The sequence below is a fragment of the Aedes albopictus genome, chromosome 2, assembly GCF_035046485.1.
Source record: "Aedes albopictus strain Foshan chromosome 2, AalbF5, whole genome shotgun sequence".
Taxonomy (NCBI): Eukaryota; Metazoa; Arthropoda; class Insecta; order Diptera; family Culicidae; genus Aedes; species Aedes albopictus.
The window spans coordinates 67,066,050-67,087,710 of NC_085137.1; the positions used below are offsets into that span (position 1 = coordinate 67,066,050).

At 37.8% G+C, this 21,661-nt stretch overlaps 1 protein-coding gene across 30 annotated transcripts in view; it reads left to right on the plus strand.

Annotated features, from left to right (window-relative positions):
* Positions 1-21,661, plus strand: part of LOC109423877 (electroneutral sodium bicarbonate exchanger 1) — a 215,044-nt gene that overhangs the window by 107,493 nt on the left and 85,890 nt on the right. The window contains exon 2 of one of the 30 annotated variants that reach the window (XM_062849772.1): positions 10,770-11,123. The exons of 28 other annotated variants lie outside the window; for them this stretch is intronic. In XM_062849772.1, coding sequence (XP_062705756.1) covers positions 11,104-11,123 — 20 coding nt within the window. In that variant the 5' untranslated portion in view covers positions 10,770-11,103. The remainder of the gene's footprint in view (positions 1-10,769; positions 11,124-21,661) is intronic. One more of the 30 variants, XM_062849773.1, reaches the window with a different exon arrangement.

Sequence of the window (21,661 nt, forward strand, 5' to 3'; positions counted from 1 at the left end):
CTGCTTCCACCTTTCGATCATCTCACGACCGACAATCAACATGTTCCTGTCCTTATCCCTGCACATTTCGGCTCGTGGCACGGATGCGTTGAGCTTCTGTTAGAACTTCCGTGTTTCTTGTGAACGGCACATTATATCGTTCCACGTTCTGTCTGGTCCCGTGCTGCAGCATTACCGCCATCGCTGCGTTCTTCGGCCGTCGGTATCGTACGTTGTTGATCACGAACAGTTTTTCTCGCATTTTTACCATCACCAAGTAGTGGTAAGAGTCGATATTAGCGAATTAGTGCCGGCCGTCAATCAGGACGTGGTCAATTTGGGATTCCGTCTGCTGTGGTGATCTCCAGGTGTACCGACAAATAACCGATCACGCACCCCTGCTCGCGTGTATTGCCGCAGCTCTGGTAGATTCTATGGTTACCTCTAAACGTTTGCACCGTTAATCATGTTCAACACACCTTCTACAATGCCGAACCCGTGGTCCTTCAGTACAAGTATGCGGGTGCTCCCGATGGAATTGAGGGATCTGCAGTTCCACTTACCGAGCTTCAAATCACAAGTCCTTTTTGTTCGCTGGGGTCGCTGCCGTTGGCAATTGTATTATTCTATCTGATTTTTCGCAATATGCCCCCCAAAGTGAATTCCGAGCATTTGTAGTGTTAAACTAATTGTGTCTATCTTACGTCAGCATTGTTTGATCCCTGTATGCAATATGGACTGTATCGGAAATTAACTATAAAGGTTCACAATTGCCTAAAAAATAATCTGTATTAAATAAACATAACTTTATTTTTGGAGATACTATATAAATCTCTTAAATAAAGAATGGTAGTTCTGATTTTCAAAAAATAATCATTTAACTTGGACTTCTATCTCAATAATTGCACATATGTTTTAAAAATTTTGGACACCTCCCAAAAATTTAAAATAGCGAAAACTGCGGGAAAATATTCAATTTTTTCTCTTATTTTTGCGCAAATGTATTCTTTTTCAGAATGCTCAAGATATAGGAAAATTATTTTTATCAAAAAAAATTCCCTCCGCAGTTTAGGGCAATTCTTAAAAATGAAAATTAGGTCAATTTTCGAGGAACTCTTTTTTATGCGTCTTCAAAGAACGATTACGCAAATAAAAAATACACAAAGTTAAAAATTTGCATTTTTTTTTTTCGATTGAGTATGTATTTAAATCTTTTGAAGAGGAAGTTTTACCGAAGAACGGAATTTTTAACTTCTGAAGATAATTAAAACAGAGCGTCAAAGTTCCACCAAAAAGTAGGTGTTTTTTTTGGATAGACCATATTCTAAAACTTGAAGGTTTTTCTATCCAAAATAAGGATTTTAAAAGTCGGTATTGAGTGATATGTTATGTGTACATAACTGCTAGTAATAATCATTATTTTCCATATTTTTCCCCGTACAAATGCTTTGGAATGTAAGAGGAATTCATGGAGTGATTCTAGGACTTCTCCAAAATATATTGCTGGAATTCATCATTCGGTTACAGCTGAGAATCTCCTGCTGTGGTTCTTCCAACCTGATTTCTTCTAGGATTCCTCAAATATTTTCTAGAATTTTTCCAATGATTCCTGCTGGAAATCTATCTTCAGGAATACTTTCTGGGATTGCTGCGGGAATGTTGCCCAGAAATCCCAGCAAGTATGCGGGAGAAATATTAGTAGGAATATCTGAAGGAATTCTAGTTGGAATTTCTGATGGTTATCCAAAAAGGAATTCCTAAGGGAATCCTTGCAGAAATCTCTGGAGAAATCATAAGAGGAATTTTTATAGGCACCCTTGGAGGATTGACAGGATGGATTTGTATGGGAGTCTTTGGAGAAACCTCTGCAGCAATCTCAACAAGAGTTTATGAAAAAAATATTATCAGACATTTGAGAAGAAATTCCAAGAAAATTTCTCTAAGGATTTCTCAATGAATTCCTACAAGAGTTCCTCTAGGCATTTCTCCACGAATTTCCCCAAGAGTTCTTTCAGGAATTTATCTAGGAAATTCTCTAGGAATTCCCACTGAGACTCTTGCAGAAGTTCCTTCTCTGATTTCTTCTTTTTTCAAAAGATTCCTTCGTAAATTTCCCTTAGAACATTCTCAAGAATGCCTGCTGGATTTTTTCCAGGAATTCCTTATGTGATTTCTCCACAGATTTTCCCAGGAACTCCTCTGAGATTACATCTAAAAATTCTTGCTGGAATTCGTCCAACTTTTCTTGATGAAATTCATTTAGAAATCCTTGCTATAACTTCTGCTTTGATTCCTCCAGAAATTCCCAGAAATTCAGTTTTTTTCGGGAATTCTTTTAGAATTCTTATAGGGATACTTCCACGTTCGTCGGAAATCCTCTAGGGATTCTTTCAGGAATTCCTCTTCGTGTTCTTTTTTTATCCTGCATCCACTTAACTTAATTTACAGCTCTTTTGTCCACTAGGGCAATATGTGAACGATTCCAATTGGTAGCTGCACTTACACTTTGTACAGCGCCTAAATGTATTCTATTCTAATTCTACTATATCGAACTGGTGGCCATTGCGCTGCTGTCGCTTTTCTACCCTGTCCATGGTTGAATGATGAGCACGAGGATGTTGATGTGTGGCTCTTGTTGCTTTTCCAGTCCGATTGGGGGTCCATTATGTGCTGCCGTTAGTCGATATCCAAGTTTCCGAGTCCCTTAGAGCATATGCTCAGAAGAGGGTCAGGTGTCAGCTGCGCTCAAGGGGAAGAGCAACTGATAATAAATTGCAAGTGCCGGGGCTGGGATCGAACCCATGACCTTATGAAGTGAACGTGTGACCACTACGCCACAGATCCTTGCTCTTAGTATTCTTATTGGAAATCTAGTTAAGGACAGAATTGTCAGAATCCCAAAATGGCCGCCACAATGCAATGGCCGACTTTGGCACCTACTCACGATTTCGAGAGCACAAATCTCTTCGTAAACAAAACCAGCGTTCTTGATCTTCTTATTTTTAGCTTATTACAAGTGAGCAGGAATAGATTGATAAAATGTACTGTTGTGTGAAGCTTGCTTCTTGAGATTTGTGCGTTTGAAGTTTTGATGCACTGTTGAAACGGGATGTCAAGACGTTTGTCCTTAGAATCATTTGAGAATTTCTGTTGAAACTGCTCATAGAAGAGCTGCTGGGATTTCTCCAGGAATATATTGTATATAAGCTAATCAGCCTTGTTGGTTTCCTTGGTAATTTCGCCTTTCAGCCATTCTTTTCATCGCTTGTCGATGATGTCGATGAGCTTACCGTGAAGCATCGTCGGCTGGAAACTTTTATTGGAATAGTGTCAGTATATGCGAATTTTGCATCTGTGTGCGTGACGAGCATTCGCACCGTAGCCTCTACAACCAACCTATGGTGAGGCACGTAATTTGTGGATAGCGCCTAGGGCGCGCAAGTGGTGGCACTGTCAGATGTATGCAAAATCGTTTGCGAGTTACATCATGCTCGTTTTGCCACCTCTTTGCATCTGGTCATCGATTAGCAGTGTACTTTCCAATCGCAAGCGATAAAATCACGATGGATGAGTTGTAATGAGCACTCGTGGGGTAAAAATTGCAACAATGTTGTCAAGAGGATTTCTCAAAAGATTTGTACAGCAATTCCTCTTATAATTCCTCTAGGCATGCTTGCTAGGGTTCCTCCGAAATTTGCTTCCTGGAGTTCTCCAGAACATCCGCCTGCGATGCCTTCACAATTTTTACAATGATTTCTGTTGGAATACGTCCAGTAATTACTGCTGGAATTTTTAATGAACTCCTACTAGATTTTTTTCGGGAATTTTTGCTGAAATTTCTCAAGCATTATTAGCAGGAATATCTCCAACTATTATTCTTAAGAGTCTTTTAGGAATTCGTAATGTTCCTGTTGAGAAATCCAAAAAACTCCTGGAGTATTTCTGCCAAAAATGTTTAGGTGAATCCTTGCACCAGGCCTGGAGAAATCCCAGCCGTTTGTTTCCAAAAAAAAAAAATTAAAGAAATATCTGGAGAAATTCATGATTAAATTTCAGCAGGAATTTCTAACACTGGTGCCAGAGGATTCTTGGACGAAATCGCTGGACAAATCACACGAGGGTTTTCTGGAGGAACTTCAAATGGATGAATCTCTGGCGAAATTCTGGGAAGAATATTTGAAGCTATTTCTTCTGAAATCCCAGCAAGAATTTATAGAAAATCCCATCAGGCATTCTCGGAGGCGTTCCCAGAGAAATATTTGCAGAAACCCTCTTGGAGTGCCTAACAAATGTCTAATGGGTTTCTTCTTGTATTTTTTTGTTTTTTGAGATTGCTTCACAGGTTTCTATCAGGGTTTCTATTCATATACATTCTGTGATTCTTCCAAGGATTCCTATAGAAATTCTTCTGAAAATTCCTTTGGCAATTTCCTTGGCAACAGAAATTTTTACTAGGACTTTTCCAGGAATTCTTGCTGGAATCTCTCAAGCATCTCAAAATCTTGGGATTCCTCCAAGAAATTCTTAAAGATTCTTCAAGATACCTCCACAAATTTCTTTTAGAACTTCCCCAATAATGCCTGTTGGGATTTCTCCATGAATTCCTCATGTGACTCCTCCAGAGTTTTCCCCAAGGATTCCTCCAAGGATTCCTCCAAGAATTCCTCTTGAATTACATCTAGAAAATCTTGCTGGAATTGCTCCTACTATTCTTGCTGGGATTCATACAGCAGTCCTGGCTGTAACTTCTGCATAGGTTCCTACAGAAATTCATTCAGAGATTTTTTTCCAGCAATTCCTCTAGAATTCTTTTAGGGATTCTTTCAAGAATTCCGTAAGAATTCCTCTCAGAACTTTTCCAGAAATTCCTCTTCGTATTCTTACTGGAAAGCCTCTTCACATTCCTTTCAGAATATCTATTCAAATTGCTCCTAGAATGCTGAGATTCCTCCAGAAATACGTAACCGGAATCATCCAAGAAGTCTTGCTGGGATTCCTCAAGCAATCCCTGCTGAAAATTTCCCAGCATTTCCTGGAGGATTTTAAGAGCAATAAGAGCAGAAATGCCATCTGCTAACGCTTCAGAAATCCCAGCAAGAAATTAAAGAGCTTGGAGAAATTCTGGTACTTGTTCCTGAAGGAAACCCAGCAAAAATTTCTAGAGAACTCCTTGCAGAACATGGAGGAATCTTAGCAGAAATTTCAAGCAGAAACCCCTCAGTTATTTCTGGAAGAATGCCAAGAGGATTTTTCAAAAGATTCCTGCAGCTATTGTTCTTGAAATTTCTCCAGAGACGCTTGCTGGGGTTCCTCCGAAAATTTCTCGTTAGATCCCTCCAGTATCTCCTCTTGGGATTCCTAAAGGGAGTTCTCTTGAAGTTTTTCCAGAAAAATCTGCTTTGATTCCTTCACATATTTCTTCAAGAATTTCTCTAAGGATTCTTCCAGTTGTTGTTGCTGGAATTCCTGTAGGAATTCCTATTAGAATTTTTCGGGAATTTTTGCTGAGATTTGTCATGCATTTTCAGGGGAATTCCAGTAGTACTCCTGAAGAAATCCTAGCAGTATTAGAATACAATATTTCTGGAGAAATTCATGAAAAAATTACAGCCAGAGTTGCTGAAAGATCCCAGCAAGAATTTCTGGCGCTAATGCCAGAAGATTCTTGTACGAATCCTTGCAGAAATTTCTAGAGGAGTTCCAAGAGCAGTTTCTGGAGAAATCCTTGGAAAAATCTCTAAAGGAATCACAGGCGGAATTACTGCAGAAGTTCATAGAGAAAACCAAAGAGATGTCTCAAAAAAAATTTCTGAAGGAATCCCAACAGGCATTCCTGGGGGATTTCTGAAGGTATCCATGAATCTGAATGTATCCTTGAAGAAATCATTAGAGGAATTATCACGGGAGTTTTTGGAAAAATACATGAACGAATTGATGAAGAAATTCTTGGATAAATCTCTGGATAAATCACAAGAGGAATTCCTGGAGAAACTTCAAGTGGACTTTCTAGATGAATCCGAGGAGAGATTCTGGGAGGAATATTTGAAGCTATGTCTTCTGCAGTCTCAGCAGAAATTTCTAGAGAATCCCATTAGGCATTTCTAGAGAAATATTTTAAGAAAACCTCTTGGAATTCTCCACCTGATGGGATTCCTTCTTGTTTGGGATTCCGTCAGAGGTATCTTTCAGGCATCCTATGCTTATTCTTACTGTGATTCTTCCAAGGATGCTTCCAGAGACTTCTTCTCTTAGTAGCACTCCTGGAGAAATCCCTGCAGTAGTTCAAAATTCCTAGTTAAATCTATGAATACATTACAACCAGAATTGCTGAAGCATCCCAGCAAGAATTTCTGACGCTGATGCCAGAAGCTTCTTGGACGAATCCTTGCATAAATTTTTAGGGATATTCCAGGAGCAGTTTCTGGAGAAATGCAAAAGGCGTTTTAGCTGCTAAATATAGATTGAAAGAGCCGTAAAACTAGCGGAATACTCGTCAATTACAGTGTTTAGCAGTCAGTCAAATCTGAAGAAATCACAGGAGGAATTTGTACAGGAATTCATAGAGAAAACCAAAGAGATGTCTCAAAAATAATTTCTGAAGGAATCTCAGCAGGCATTTCTAAAGCTTTACCTAAGGTATTCTTGGATCTGAATGTATCCTTAAAGAAATCTTTAGAAGATTTTTTCAGAAAATTACATGGACGAATTCATGAAGAAATTCTTGGATAAATCCCTAGTCAAATCACAGAAAAAAAAATCCTGAAGGAACTTCAAGTGGGCTTTCTAGAGGAATCCCAGGAGAAATTCTGCGAAGAATATTTGAAGCTATTTCTTCTGCAATCTCAGCAGGAATTTCTAGAGAATCCAATTAGGCAGAGATATATTAGGATGGACCCGCTTAGAGTTCTCCACAAATGTCTGATGGAATTCCTCCTTGTTTGGCATGCTTCTGATTCTTTCAAGAAACCTATTCTTTTTGTTATTGTGATTCTTCCAAAGATTCCTCCAGAGAATTCTCCAAAGATCCCTTTAGGAATTTCTCTTAGCAACAGTTTCTACTGGGATCTTGCTGGAATCTCTCAAGCATCTCAATATCTTGGGAGTCCTCCAAGAATTCCTGGAGAATTCTTATCAAGAATTGCCTGAGTAATCCCAGCAAAACTTCTTTGTGGATTCATCCTGAAAACCTAGCAGCATTACTGGCTCCTTGCAAGAATTTCAAAAGAAATCGCAAGTGGATTTTTAACAGGAATTACTGAAAGCAGAGTATCGATTCTCTTACTAAGCATATACGCTCCCATGTTTACCCTACTTAAACCAAAGGAAGGAGGCGTTGTTTGGTTCCTTATATGCGATTTTTTTGTCAGAAAAAACGAAACAAACTCGGTATTGTAATCGTATCTTATCAAATAGGTTGAATTTGAGAGCGTAAGATTACTAATGACTCTGGGACTCTATCACACATGGGGTAAGCGATCCAATTATGGCTATAGTACCAATTGTTCGTCATAGTTGATTTTCACCTTTTAACGATGTAAATCAACAAGAAAAAAAAATGAACAACAAATCACGTTCACAAAAGATGGTTGTACTCATTTAAACTCCCCATTTTGCTCAAATTATGGCAGGAATTATTCATTATCCTTAAAATTTCGGCTTCCTTGCAGCTTTTTTCGCCATAGTGTACCACACAGGTAACCACTAAGCATTTGAATAAGCCGTGTATCAGCCCGTATTATGAATTTAAACTGCTTGCTGCCCTACATAAGCAGTTTGAATGCATAACTGCCTTGAGTTAGCATAAGCTGTGCTGCTCAAATGCTTTTGGCTGTTAATTAGCATTTCAACTGCTTGAAGTGTTTTCACTTGGGAGCAATCAGAATGCTTTTCAACTGCTCTTTAAATGCTAGGAGCAAAAAGGTTGGGAGATATGTTACGCATTTGGCAACACATACACAGTGCAACATTTTTTTGTCTCAAGAGCAAACTTATGTGTCTCCGAAGGATTTTGGGCCGCTGAATCCGAATCCGGGCTCAGATTTGCTCCAACACGTCACAATTTTGAGCTATACCTCAATGTATAGGGCAAAATGTGCGATTTTGGGCTTTTTTGACTGCAAGTTATTAAGCATGGAAATATTTTTTTTAAGCAATCAAAAGGTTTATTGGTCAAGTAACATCTAAATTAACGATTCATGCAGAGTATTTCGTTTTACCTAATCAAATTTGATAGATTTAGGCATTTAATGTTAGTATGAAAACTTGCATGCAACTTTTGGAGGGTGACTTGTATGGGAAATATCGTACCTAACATAAATCGCTTAAAACTATCAAATTTGATTTGGTAAAACGAAATATTTTGCATGAGTCGTTAATTTAGATGTTAATTGACCAATAAACCTTTTGATTGCTTAAAAAAATATTTCCATGCTTAATAACTTGCAGTCAAAAAAGCCCAAAATCGCATATTTTGCCCTATAAATTGAGGTATAGCTCAAAATTGTGACGTGTTGGAGCAAATCTGAGCCCGGATTCGGATTCAGCGGCCCAAAATCCTTCGGAGACACATAAGTTTGCTCTTGAGACAGACCAAAAGTTATTTTTTGTTACGCTGTGATATTGTCTCTCTCTCTCTTACCGAGGCTATGCTTCTGTTTGCAAATTTGTGCATCTTATTTGTTTCTTCATTTTCCTCTACTCATCCAAAAGCACCAAAGGAAACATAACTGCAGCTGGATTGGTTTGGGAATTTGTCCATCAAAACATCACCAATTATTTATCATTTCGTCGGAAAATGTGTGCCGAATAGGTGGATGCTTTGGTGGATCATAGGATTGTTTGAAAGAGGGAAGAAAGAATCATATTCCACAGATATTTAAAAGAAAGGATCGTAATCCTCTACCACAATGAAAAATCTCAATGAAAACAAGTTTTTGATGTTGAATTTGAAGCTGTTATCGAATCATTCTGTATATTGGCGATTAAATCAACGCACGCCACCGGAACAGCTTTAGCATCGTGGATCAGGAGTAACAGAATCAAGCAGATATGATCCATCAATCTCCGGATCGTAAGTTCAAACCTACATCACTACAAAAATCAGCAAAAAAGTACCACCTAGCACCGGCTGGAATATGGAAGGACGATGAAGCGGGAAGCAGGCTGAGAGAACGAGAAACAGACGTCAATCTATTTTTGTTTTTTTTTTTTGCTCGACGAGGCGTTACGCTTCTTTGACATTTCGTCACGACGTTCCTGAAGGGATAGCACTAAGACAGCCCCTAATTTTGCCAAAACCTGCTGTAAGGTAGCACTATAGGCGCATATACGGCTAATTAGCATTAAACGCCTTGTCGTAAAGGCTACTATAATGCTGAAGGAATGCTATTTTAAATGCTTACTGGTTACTTGGGCAGCTATGGCTAATCCCATAAGGAATGCATACAAATAGTGCGAGAAGGAACCGAAGTTAACGAATGTAACCATAACTGGTACAGGGTTCCTATCATTGGGACACGCTTTAATAAATACTAAAAGTAGGTTTGGCTCCGTTTCTATATTTTTCCTGTAAAGTATGCAAGCTCAGCTATCGTTTAACATATTGTTGACTTTCGTTGGCTTTCTTGTTATTTTTATACAAATAGTTTTCCTTAGGTAATGCCATAATTGGTACAGGCACCCTATACTACCTGTGACTCGCCGTTCATTGCACTTCAATAAAGCCATACAATCAACTATATTAAAATAACTGGAAGTGGGAATTTATTGAAACTATCCTGTTATTTTTATAGCACCACACCTGACAGTGCTCGAGTCGCTCGCATGATAAATGCGGTGTGAGCAACGTTCCACACTTCAGAATATGAAATCAGACCAGTTGATTAGTAGCTAATCGGTACGGAAATCTAAAGTGGCTTATTGCGCGTGATAGCACGCGCTACTTGAACCTAATACGGAACGTACTGATACTGAAAACTACAGAATCAAAGCGATATTGAGGCCTCGTCCAACCGGACGTTGGAGTTGATACGACGATTTCGCGTCGTCTATTTGGAAAAGCCTTGCTTCTGCAATGTCCGCCTTGTAAGGACTGCTATCTGGTTCACCAACAAATCGGGGGTACCCACCAAGCCCAAGTTAATCCTCTCTCGTCATTTCAGACTGACTCTGAAGTGTTTGTAAACAACTTCGTTGTGTCCATATGTACATATATGCGATGAAAATTCCTTGTGATTATTGAAACTGCGACAAGGCTTGTTTCCTTATCAGTGCGCAGCGCATAGTGTTTGCGAATGACTGAATGAATGCGTGACCTGGCAATCATCTGGGTCAGACTTCGCTGGCTGTCATAATGGGAACGACTGCGAAGGCATTAATTTACAGGAGCCGCTAGATCATCTCCGTTTAGTTTATTGCCGCCACTGTTAACTCGCCAGAAACGCAGATTTGCCAAGCAGTGGAAAAAATATTTACTGATTATGTCGCGGCCGTTACGGTTCGTTCTACGACAACGTCATAAAACCTCAACTGTTATACACTTGTTACGTTCCATATGGGTTCGTCCGCTCAAGTTTCCTTCGACGATCGTCAAGTGCCGATAACGAATGGTTCGTGTGACAATCCGCGCTCTTCGAATAGTCACTGAACTGTGTAATTACTCGACGCTCCGTTGCAAGCCTGTGAATGAAGAGGAGATCCATGCCTTCTTCACCTAGCCGACTGCATCAGCTGCTTTCCCGATTGATGAAGCCTGAATCCCTCGGTCAACAAACAAACATCATCTTTATCAGCAGCTCATCATCGCCGCGGCACAGCAATTGCCAGCAACGATCGCAACTGCTACTGCTACTGCTACAGTAGTCACAAAATAGCTCCCCAGCGAAAGACCGGTATTTAACGCCGCAACGACCAACAACGACGACGACGACGACAACCGCGTCGATCCGGTACAGACGGGCACTATAGTGAAAAGATTAGTGATAGTTTAAGTGAATTTCCTATCGTGTAGTTCTGTGCGACCCGTGCCACGCTACGCTGCTGTGTCGAGTTAAGCGTCATAATCAACCGTTGAAACAGCTGCAGCAGCTGGGCTCATCGATCGGTACCACCGCACCGCAAGCAATCATGGATGAACAGCACGTAAAGTACGTAATTATACACTAGTTTACTCTCTATTTGATAGTCACATTATCGCTTGGCAATGAATATCGTGGTCCCATGCCGAAGAAAGACATGTATAGAGGGGCCAACGGCAACTGGCTGGACATAAAAGTACAGTGTGGGGCTACGGAAATGTAGATTTTTTTTTAATTATCGGAGCATAGCATAGAGGAACACTTGTATAAATCAGTAACAAAATTATGAAAACGACGTATAATCAATGGTGTAGCATTGATTATACGTCGTTTTCAAAATTTGTTACTGAAATAGTGGTAGGAGTTATGAAGATGAGTATGTCTAATATTAATTGCCGTTGAAGATTTCGCTACTGTGTATCTACATATAATAACATAGACCCACTTATCTCCACAAACCTGGTCAAATTTATGCAAGCATTTTTATATTATGAGTTCTATCATTAATATAGAAAGCATCCCACTCCTGAAACAGCTTTCGTTAGATGATAGGAGTAAAAATAGCGAATACTTAAAAGATACATGGTCATACAACAATGCAGTGATAGTTGACAAAGAATTATTTGGAAAGATCTCACCAAGTTCCATCTCGTCGGATAATCGCACCCACTTCTCCATTTTAGTTTCATTTCTGCACCAAACATTGCACTCGTGGCCATACTACAGGGGATGGCCAAATTGTTTGGGATAGGAAACTTTTTTTCGCTCACAAAAAAAGTTCAACATGCTGTTCTTCTGCAACTTCTTATAGAGCGTATAGAAAATCTTAAATTTGGACAGTTTGCCAACCTATTGTATGTGCATCATTGATACAAATTTGAGCTCGATTGGTTAATCTTTCGCGAAGTTAGAACCGTTCTCTTAAAACAGTATTTTTTAGACAACCAATTTTTGAACTGTCATATCTCGGAAACCAGTGAACCGAATTGAGTGAAATTTTTAACGTTGACAAAAAACGATCAAAAACGATCAAATCTGACTATACATGTCAATGGTTGCTCCTCCGTGATTGATCTGAGCTGGTACCAATTGCACTGAGATCCAAATGAATAAGGCCTGGGACACTCCACTTATTCTCAGAGTGCAATTTTAGCAACTCATGCATTTTTTGGATCAATAACGGCGCCGGCCACGTCCTTATAGTCAAGTTGGGAAGGAAAAGGAATGTTAGAGTGTGCGGGTTGTTGCTACTAAAGACCGAGAGCACCTCTGCATCCCCACAACCAGCACGGGCTGGGGTATTTGTTAGACGGAAAGGATGGGAGATCTGGGAGTCACCGTTGGGTCGGTGATGCGATCCACGGATAGGGGTTATTTATAGTGTTCGTAAGGTGATAGATTGTGTGGTAAATAAGCTCAAGCGGCACAGCACGCTTTGGTTGCATAATTTGTAGGCGTTATATACACTGTGCTGTGAGTGGAAGTTGGAAGGGAGGGAAACGACTTTTTTTCAATTCGTTTCTGGTTCTAGCGATGGCTATGAACATATGAATATACATAAGTTGTATATGTAGAGAAGAGAGAGAGAAAGTGGGATAGAAAGATACAAAGTAGGATGGAAGGGACGGGCCAGGGATTGAACCCATGACCTTCTGCGTACGAATCAGAAGCGGTAGCCACTAGACCACCAAGCCCGTCGCTAAGATTGAAATTTTTAACGTTGACAAACAGTCAAAATTAGATTTTTTTTATTAACTCTATAAGAAGTTACAGCCTGTTGAACTTTTTTGCGAGGGAAAAAAGTTGCCTATCCCAAACGTTTGGACCATCCTTTGTAGATCACTAATCTGCTAAATGCACAACACATTTGCACCACTTTTCACTCAGAGTTTGCTTTTCACGCCGCAAAAAAATTAAAACTAATCATGCACATCACAGCAAAAATTGCTGAAAGTTACCACCGTAGTAAAAAAAAATAGCATATAAACTTCCATTCTGTTTCACCAAATTTATCATTGAAGAATGTCTTGTATGGAATGTTGAATGCGAGCTTCGTACTGAGAGTAAGCTGTAAATTTATAAACTGATGGAAAAATGAGTACGATATGACGTCTCTTTGTTACAGGATATATGATGTACCATTTTTTTAACTGTGAAGTACACGCACTGTTCACTTTTTGCGACGAACAACAGACTCTAAGCAATGAATTTTCAGAATATAACGCCACAGTGTGGTATTTTATCTTATTCAATTAGAAAACCTTCCATGGTTGAGTGTCAGAAATTGCTCCATGGTGTTCTTTAGAATCCACAGAAATTTCTTTACAAATACTTCCTTCCAGATTTTTTCCAAGAGATAATTTCAGATATTAGTCTGTTGATTCTTTCGGAAATTTCTCCAAGAATTCCATAGGAAAACATTCCATGGATTCCTTAGGAATTTTCTCCAGAGAATTTTAAAAAAAAAAATCCATTGGTTGCTTCACAAATCACTCAAAAAATTCTTCAGGTATTTCTTCAAAGCATTCTCTAGAAATGTTAGCAGTTCTTCATGAATTCCTTGAGAAGACCTTCCATAGATTTCTGCAGTTATTCCTCCATGGATTTGCTCTAAAAATGTTCTAGGGATGCCTTCAGAAATTTCTCACAAATTCTTCTGGAAAACCTTCTACAAATTCCTTCAGAAATTTTCCTAGCGATTTCTGAAAAAAAAAACAGAGATTCTTTTGGAAATTCTTCCAAGGGCCCCTTTAGAACTCCCTTTAAAATCTTTTCAGGGATAGTTTCCCTAACAAGTTCTTCAAGAGATTCCTTTATGCAAACTCTCCAAGGATTTTTTGATAAAAACTTCTAGAAAGTATTTCAGAAATTCTTCCTTAGATTCCTTCAGAAATTTCTCCAATAAATCTTTTAGAAGATGTTTGCATGTCCAATGTTTGCATGCATTGCTTTCGGAATTACTGCAGAAATACCTTCTTGGGATTCCTTTCGGAAGAATCCTTGAATGGCACCCCAATGTTTGCGCCGTTAAACTTATAAAACGATCTAAACAAAAATGTCAAATGATGCATTGATAACTTTACAATATTCCATAGAAGCATACCAAAAAACCAGAAACAGTCATTTGGATCCATGAATTATCGTCGAATACTCCCTACTTTTCCCTACATGCTAAATCGTCCAGAATTTCATGAACTGCTTCTTGATATGGTTGAAACGATCCCTAGAATGATCCTTAAAAAATAGGAAGCGATCCCTAAAAAATGCTAAACATCCATAGAAAATAGGAAAACGATCCATAGAAAATATGAAAGCGCTCCATAAAATATGAAAAATGATCCATGAAAAACAGGAGAACGATCCATAAAACATAGAAAAGAATCCATGAAATTTTGGAAATGATCCATAAAATTTAGTAAATGATCAATTAAATTCAGAAAATGATCCATAAACCAACAATGTGAATTTTACGAAAAAGTCGTCCATAGTATTATCGGATTTATATTTTTATGGATCATTTTCCCAATTATAAGGATCATTTCGAAAAAAATATGGATCTTTTCTAAAATTTCATGGATCATTTCTTATATTTTATGGGTCCTTCCCCAATTTTCTATGAATCATTTTCTCTATTTTATGGATGGTTTTCATATATTCTATGGAACATTTTTCTATTTTCTTCGGATCATTTTCTATGTTTTAGGAATCGTTTCCTATTTTTTATGGACCATTCAAATGATCGCCATTTCATGACGTGGTTCATGAAATTCTGGAAATTTTTAATGCTAAATTTAACGAAAAGAAGGCAACATTCGACAATGTTTTATGGATCCAAATGACTGCTTTATGGTTTTCTGATATGTTTTTTTGGAATATTGAAAAGATATCAATTGATCATTTGGCAATTTTACATGGATTTTCGTGGTTTTTTATATGCAAAAGAATATTTTCCCATCCTTGAATACTTCTTAAACTCTTCCAGCGATTACTCAAAAAGTTCTTTTAGAAAAAAAACCCTAATGCTTAGGGGAGACTGAGGAGACTTGATCCCTGGGGAAACTTGTTCCTCCCATATTTTCTCGGAATCAAAAACAGTTTTCTTTCAGCATATTTTTTCCAAAACGACATCTGGACAGACGACAATGTTTTGGCTACAATTGATTTCAATTGTGTATTGCATTATTTTTAATGGCTGATGGTTTGTTTTTAGTCTTTCAGACATCTTTTAGGCGATTCCGAAAAATCTCAATAACTTTGTGAAAATTGAACCAAATCGTGCCAAAATTTCACAGCACATAGTACATAGTACATTTATTTTATTTATTTATTTATTTATTTATATAGTATAATTCATCTGACAATATTGTCTTAATGAATAAAATACATAAAGTACTATCAAACGTATCTATTCAAATAAGGCTGTTATATAAATATTTCAATTAATGTAGCTTAGTGTATACAACAGTGACATAGGGAGACTTGATCCCTCGAGGATTACACACACATTATACATGTGAAAAAAAATCAATTTGAAAGGCTCTATTTACTCGGAATTCTAGTATATTCAATGATAAAACGTGTCAGATAATTATTATTTTAGTACAAACCATAAAAAGGGGGATCAAGTCTCCCCATTTTCAAGATACGGCATATCCTTAACAATTTAAGGAAATCTTATAATTTCAAATACACCGTATGCATCAAAAATGCAAGAAAACTCGAAAAGAAAATGAATAGGAAGCTTCTGGAGTTATTTTCCCTTTAAATTAAACATGTGCTCAAAAGATGATCAATTGTAACCCATTTTTGAAAAATACATCATAAGACATGCCTCCATAAAACACAGTTTTGAAAACTTTAACAATAATTTAAAGTCCTTCTGTTTTGTATAAACTTGCAATAGATGTTTACCTGCTATTCTGTACGAAAAATGGATCTAGTTTTGTGTTTTTTCTTAAAGTTACAGGCAAATTAAGTAAAAGGGATCAAGTCTCCCCAGTCTCCCCTAATGCTCAGTGCTTTAGAAATTCTTCCGCCAATTCCAGCATAAAATTTATGAGGGAAATCTTCAAATCATCCCACCGGAATTTCTTCAAAAATTACTCCACGGATTCATTTGCAATGTTCAGCATGTTGCTGGAACTTAAGCAAGGTCCTAATTGTCACTCTCATCGTTTACGACCCTACACTGTGGCAATATTTTTAATACAAACCTTAAAGTCACAACTGAATATTTGTCAACATACTTCTGACAAACTTCTTTTAGCTAGGTTCACCCTGTCAGTTTCTCTGTCGAAAATAATGAGTCATAAAAAACTTCGTCTTTTTACAGTCACCCAATTTCGATATCGCGCGCACACTATTAACAAGTGTGCGATATGACACATCAAAGCGGAAAAATTGTACCGTGCTTGTGGGTGGAATCGACAACTTCTCACATTTTTTTTATTGACCACAACTGGCTGCTTTAAAATAAGCAAATAAGATGATAGATATTATCAGTCAAGTGGTTGAAACTTTCATTAGTAGGGTCTGGGACCATTTGGGCAGGAGCATCTATTTTGGGCACACAGTCAATTTTCTACGAATTGACTTGATTTTCGGAATACGATAAGATACGCACAGTATCTAGCCATGTACAAAAAATCATATGGTGGAACGGACCTGGTGTGATGGTTAGAAGACTTGATCATCACGCCGAGGACCTGGGATCGAATCCCACTCCCGACAAACTCGCAAAATGTGAGTTCTTCCTTCGGAAGGGAAGTAAAGCGTGGGTCCCGAGATAAACTAGCTTAGGGCTTAAAGTCTCGGGCTTCAGATAAAAAAAAACATATTAATTGGTTTGAAATTGACTGAGTTATAGCAGCAAGTGTCCAAAATAGGTGCTCCTGCTTAAATGGTTACAGACCCTAATTATTGTCTTGCAATAAATAATATTTGAATAAAAAATCAACAATTCCGCTTTTTAGGGTGAAATTGATCAGCCAGTGAAATTGGTTTGTGATTGCTTAAAATAATTTGACCAAATTTCACATTGTGGATTATGAAAACTACGTATAAGTAGTGTATGGCGTTATATGTAAAGTGCGGTTCTTCAATACGAATCGACAATGAAAAAAAAATATTTCGTATATAATTAAGTCAGTCGCGTAAGATGTTATTTTAGATCGCAGTTATGCACACCGTAAATCGCATAAAATAATGATTCATGTCATAGCGTTATAATTGTCTTGCCAAAGCACGAATATCGTCTCTACTTTTCGCATAAGATATGCTTACCTGGTATGGATGATTCTCCTAACAGATGGTGAAGCTCGTGATAAGGCATGTTTGGCTTGAATGAAAGTACGTGTAACAGCTCCATAAACTTAATTTTTTTCGTTACTTGGTTCTTGTTGGTGTTCTTGCATCTTGTTGTTAGTTTAAAAGCTTCATGACAATCGAGAATGGCCCTCACGTCAATCAGTTTTACCCACATTTACGGTACCCATACTTTGCCGTTTCAACCTGCCGTTTCTCCTCCGCAAATCAAACACATAATGCGACAGTTTATTACTTTACTATTTTCCAACCGGAACAACGGGAGCGAGCAATCCGCATGGACGGGGCGCTATGCACTACTTTATTGCACGGCAGTCAATTAAATGGGCTCATATGAAAAACAACTTGAACCATAAAAAATTGAACTGAGGAAAATGTTAAACGTAGTTTAGGCTTATGGCGAAACTGACCAAACATGATCATCAGATTAGCAGCATTCATACATAAGGATATCTGCTTGAACCTAACAAGCATCGATAATGTATTTGGCTTTTGCAAATTTTTCATACAATATAACATAGTAACAATAAGATGAAATCCATCTCAAGTTAGCCTAGGGGTTAAGGCTATGGATCGCCAATCCGGAGACGGCGGGTTCGATTCCCGTTCCGGTCGGGAAAATTTTCTCGACTCCCTGGGCATAGCCTCACAATATACAAATTCATGCAATGGCAGGCAAAGAAAGCCCTTCAACTAATAAATGTGGAAATGCTCAAAGAACACTAAGTTGAAGCGAGGCAGGCCAAGTCCCAGTGTGGACGTCGAGTCATAAAGAAGAAGAAGAAGATGAAATTCATGCATTCTCATATATCAGTTCTGGATTACAGGAATACGTAAATTCTGTAATAGCATGTCCGCTCTGCACTATATACGAAACATATACGATCAAAATTGTGCAAACATTCGATAACAATTTAAATTAATAATCTGAACACTAGACTTGACATTAATATTAGAACGTTTAAACTTCCATTTAATTTCATACAATTTTACATAGCAGAATTCCTTAAATGCAAAATTGTAAGTAAGCTCCTACTGCAGACAACCGGTTATTTCATAATCCGATGAACTATTGGATTGAGAGTGATGGAGATCATTTTGTTACAGCGAACTCGTTGAAACAATTTGGAACTATGTGGTTGGCTGGATAGCCGTACATTACATATTAGATTTCAATTATCGCAAAAACCTTCTAACGCACTAGCTACGTTCTACCATTTGGTCAAGCGTTTAATCGTAAACAAACGCCGTCTACCACAATCATGAACCAAAACTCCGATTGGGTAACTCTCGCCGTCATAGGTCGGTCACTTCGGTACATGGCACTCATTGTCCAAAGTGATCTACATTTTTGCCATTGATGCGAAAATAATCGATCTGAAATTGAATGAATGACACGTAATTTGCTGAAAATTACTTCATTTGTTATTAGATTAGCGAAACTTAATAACAGCTATATAATAACGTCGGCTGATAAATGCATACCATATGTATTTCGTGTATCTCAAGAGATAAATTACAGTACATTGGAGCCTTTGCCCAAGTAACCGAAAGCTCTGCTTCCTATGAAACAATACACTGTTTCTCCTCTTTAAAGCTTTCCCAGAACAGTGTCAATCAATCATATAACGCTTACAAGTTTGGAAACCAAGGCTTCCAATAGATGATAGGATGGTGAAAATAGCGATGATAGTACAACAATATAGTGTACAAATAATTAATCGGAAAGATCTCACAAATTTTATATCGTCGGACGATCGCACCCAATTCAATGGAGAACGCGATCGATTAACTGCGATACTTACCCCAAACAGGAGCGATGCATGCACAGCAAGGAACAACACAATGCTCTCCACGCACCAAATGCGTGAATCCTGTTCCAAAAATATTCATGTCCCATAACACTCCGACTTCGGCATGGCCTTGTGCAGGAATAGAGGACTCAACAATGGCAAGAAGCGGTCAAACACTGAAGATGGCTGTTAGTCCCAAGCAGCTTTCTCACTGGTTCCTTGTGTGAGTGTAGCCGATCTGGCGATACTGGAGTAGCAACTATGGGCGGTCAATAATCTCAAGCTCAAGCTGAAGTCAAAATGTACAGGATTAAAGATGGAAGCGTCTTGACGGACAGAGACCTAATTTGATTTAAAGGTGGAAGCAGCACTTCGAAAAGCACCTGAACCGCAGAAAACATAGGCACGGGGAATCAGTACAAAGGAGAAAACTATTACGTCATTACATCATTGTGTAGACTCTAAGAAAAGTGCAACTTCGGCGATGATAAATCAGGCCAAACATTTCAATAGGTCCTATCTGCATTTGAGAGGCTCTCTTTGTTCACTTTCTCTTTCAATTATTGCAATGTAATGGTACACTTTTTAACTACTTTTGCAGTACAAATCTAAAAACGATTGTTTTGACCATCGTTCTATGCAAGGAGACAATCAATTCAAATAAACAGCTGAGATATTAACTAAAGATAGGGAAACCAAAGAGATCCTCTCTTCTGCAGATAGGACCTTTAGATATGTTTGGCCTGAAATAGTAGGAACACAACTTATAAGAATGCGAAAATGAAGATCGTTTGACGAATATATTCCCTTAACCTAAGATAGTCTCAGTGTTAAATACTCCACGGTGGGAGAAGCAGACATAAGAGCACCCATATCCATTTCTCAAATTTATTTGCACTTTAGTTTACACTAGGTTTAACCGGCTCTAATGCATCCATTAATTATGAATATTTCCCTCCTGACCCATTCACACAAATCGGTGTCATAGTCTTCCAAGCAGCAGCAGCAGCAACAGCAGCGGTTTCCTCTCTATCACCCCCTGCTATGGATAGAGTTATCATTTTATCATAATTATTGTCATTGCCTGGGCCACAAGTATTGCAGCTTTAGTAGGGTAGATTGTTTCAATGTGCACCAATTATGATTTTCGACTGTACTTTTATTTAATACCGCATTAGAAGATACACATCACAAGTTCATATAAAATACAGGGGATAGACAAAATGATCGGGACAGGCAAAGTTTTCCCTTTTCAAAAAAAAATTCAAATAGCTGTAACTTTTCGAAATAAGCATCAAATATTCTAAAATTTTCACTGTAAGTTGATCAACTAGTCGTGTATCAGTCGACAAAATTTGGAAAAGATTGGACTATTCTGCACGAAGTTATAAAGGTTCTAGAAAAAGGTATAAATATCCGATAGCCAACTTTGAGCTGTTATATCTCCGGATTCTATGAACCGAATGCAATGAAATTTTGATTATTCATGACTTATATAATGAGCTTTGAAAAACTTTTGACTCAACTTTTTAACATGGCAGAAAATTATAACGATTACATTATTTATCTAATAAAACACCAAATTTTCTTAAATTTCAACATCGTTTCAAAATTTAAGATGCTTATTATAGTTCATTTAAATTCCCTTTAATTGTCTTGAATACAGATATGTTTTGAAAGAAAGTAAGTCTTGTTAATAATTTCAAGCTGAGACAAACGTTTTTCAGAGCTCATTATATAAGTCAAAACAAAATTTCATTGTATTCGGTTCATTGAATCCGGAGATATAACAGCTCAAAGTTGGCTATCAAATAATTCTACCTTTTTCTAAAATGCTCCAAATTTTGATCACTGATACACAACTAGTTCATCAACTTACAGTGAAAATTTGAGAATATTTGATGCACTTTTCAAAAAGTTAAGCTAATTGAACATTTTTTGAAAAGTGGAAATTTTGCCTGTCCCGATCATTTTGTCTACCCCTTATACATATTTTAATTTCCACCGATTTATATCATGAGTACTTCCATGATCGTTATAGACATTTGTGGAGTGTATCAAATATCCAAATTTTCTAAAATGTTCAAATTTGCAACACTTTAATCACTACTTTACTTATAAAAATAAGCAGTGTTAAGATTAATTAGCTTGTTGAAAAAATATTAAGTTACATATGATCGATGTATGGGCCGAGGCGATAAGCACACGGATAAAGAGAGTTCGACTTTTGCGATCTATAGAGCTACTAATTCGGCTACGCAGTTTTGTGGAATTAAAACGAGAGTTTTTGTTTTTTTTTCCAGCATTTCGACTTGTGTTAGAGCGTTTTTCAGGGGATTACTCTGGCTATTCGTTTTTCGTTTGGGTTGACAGAGAACTGTCGTTGTCTGGACTATTAAATATTGGATAATTAAATATTAATCGATACGTAGCATAACGGTTCAAACCTACCGTTACCTCCGATAGAGGTAGTGCAAAGAGAACAATAGC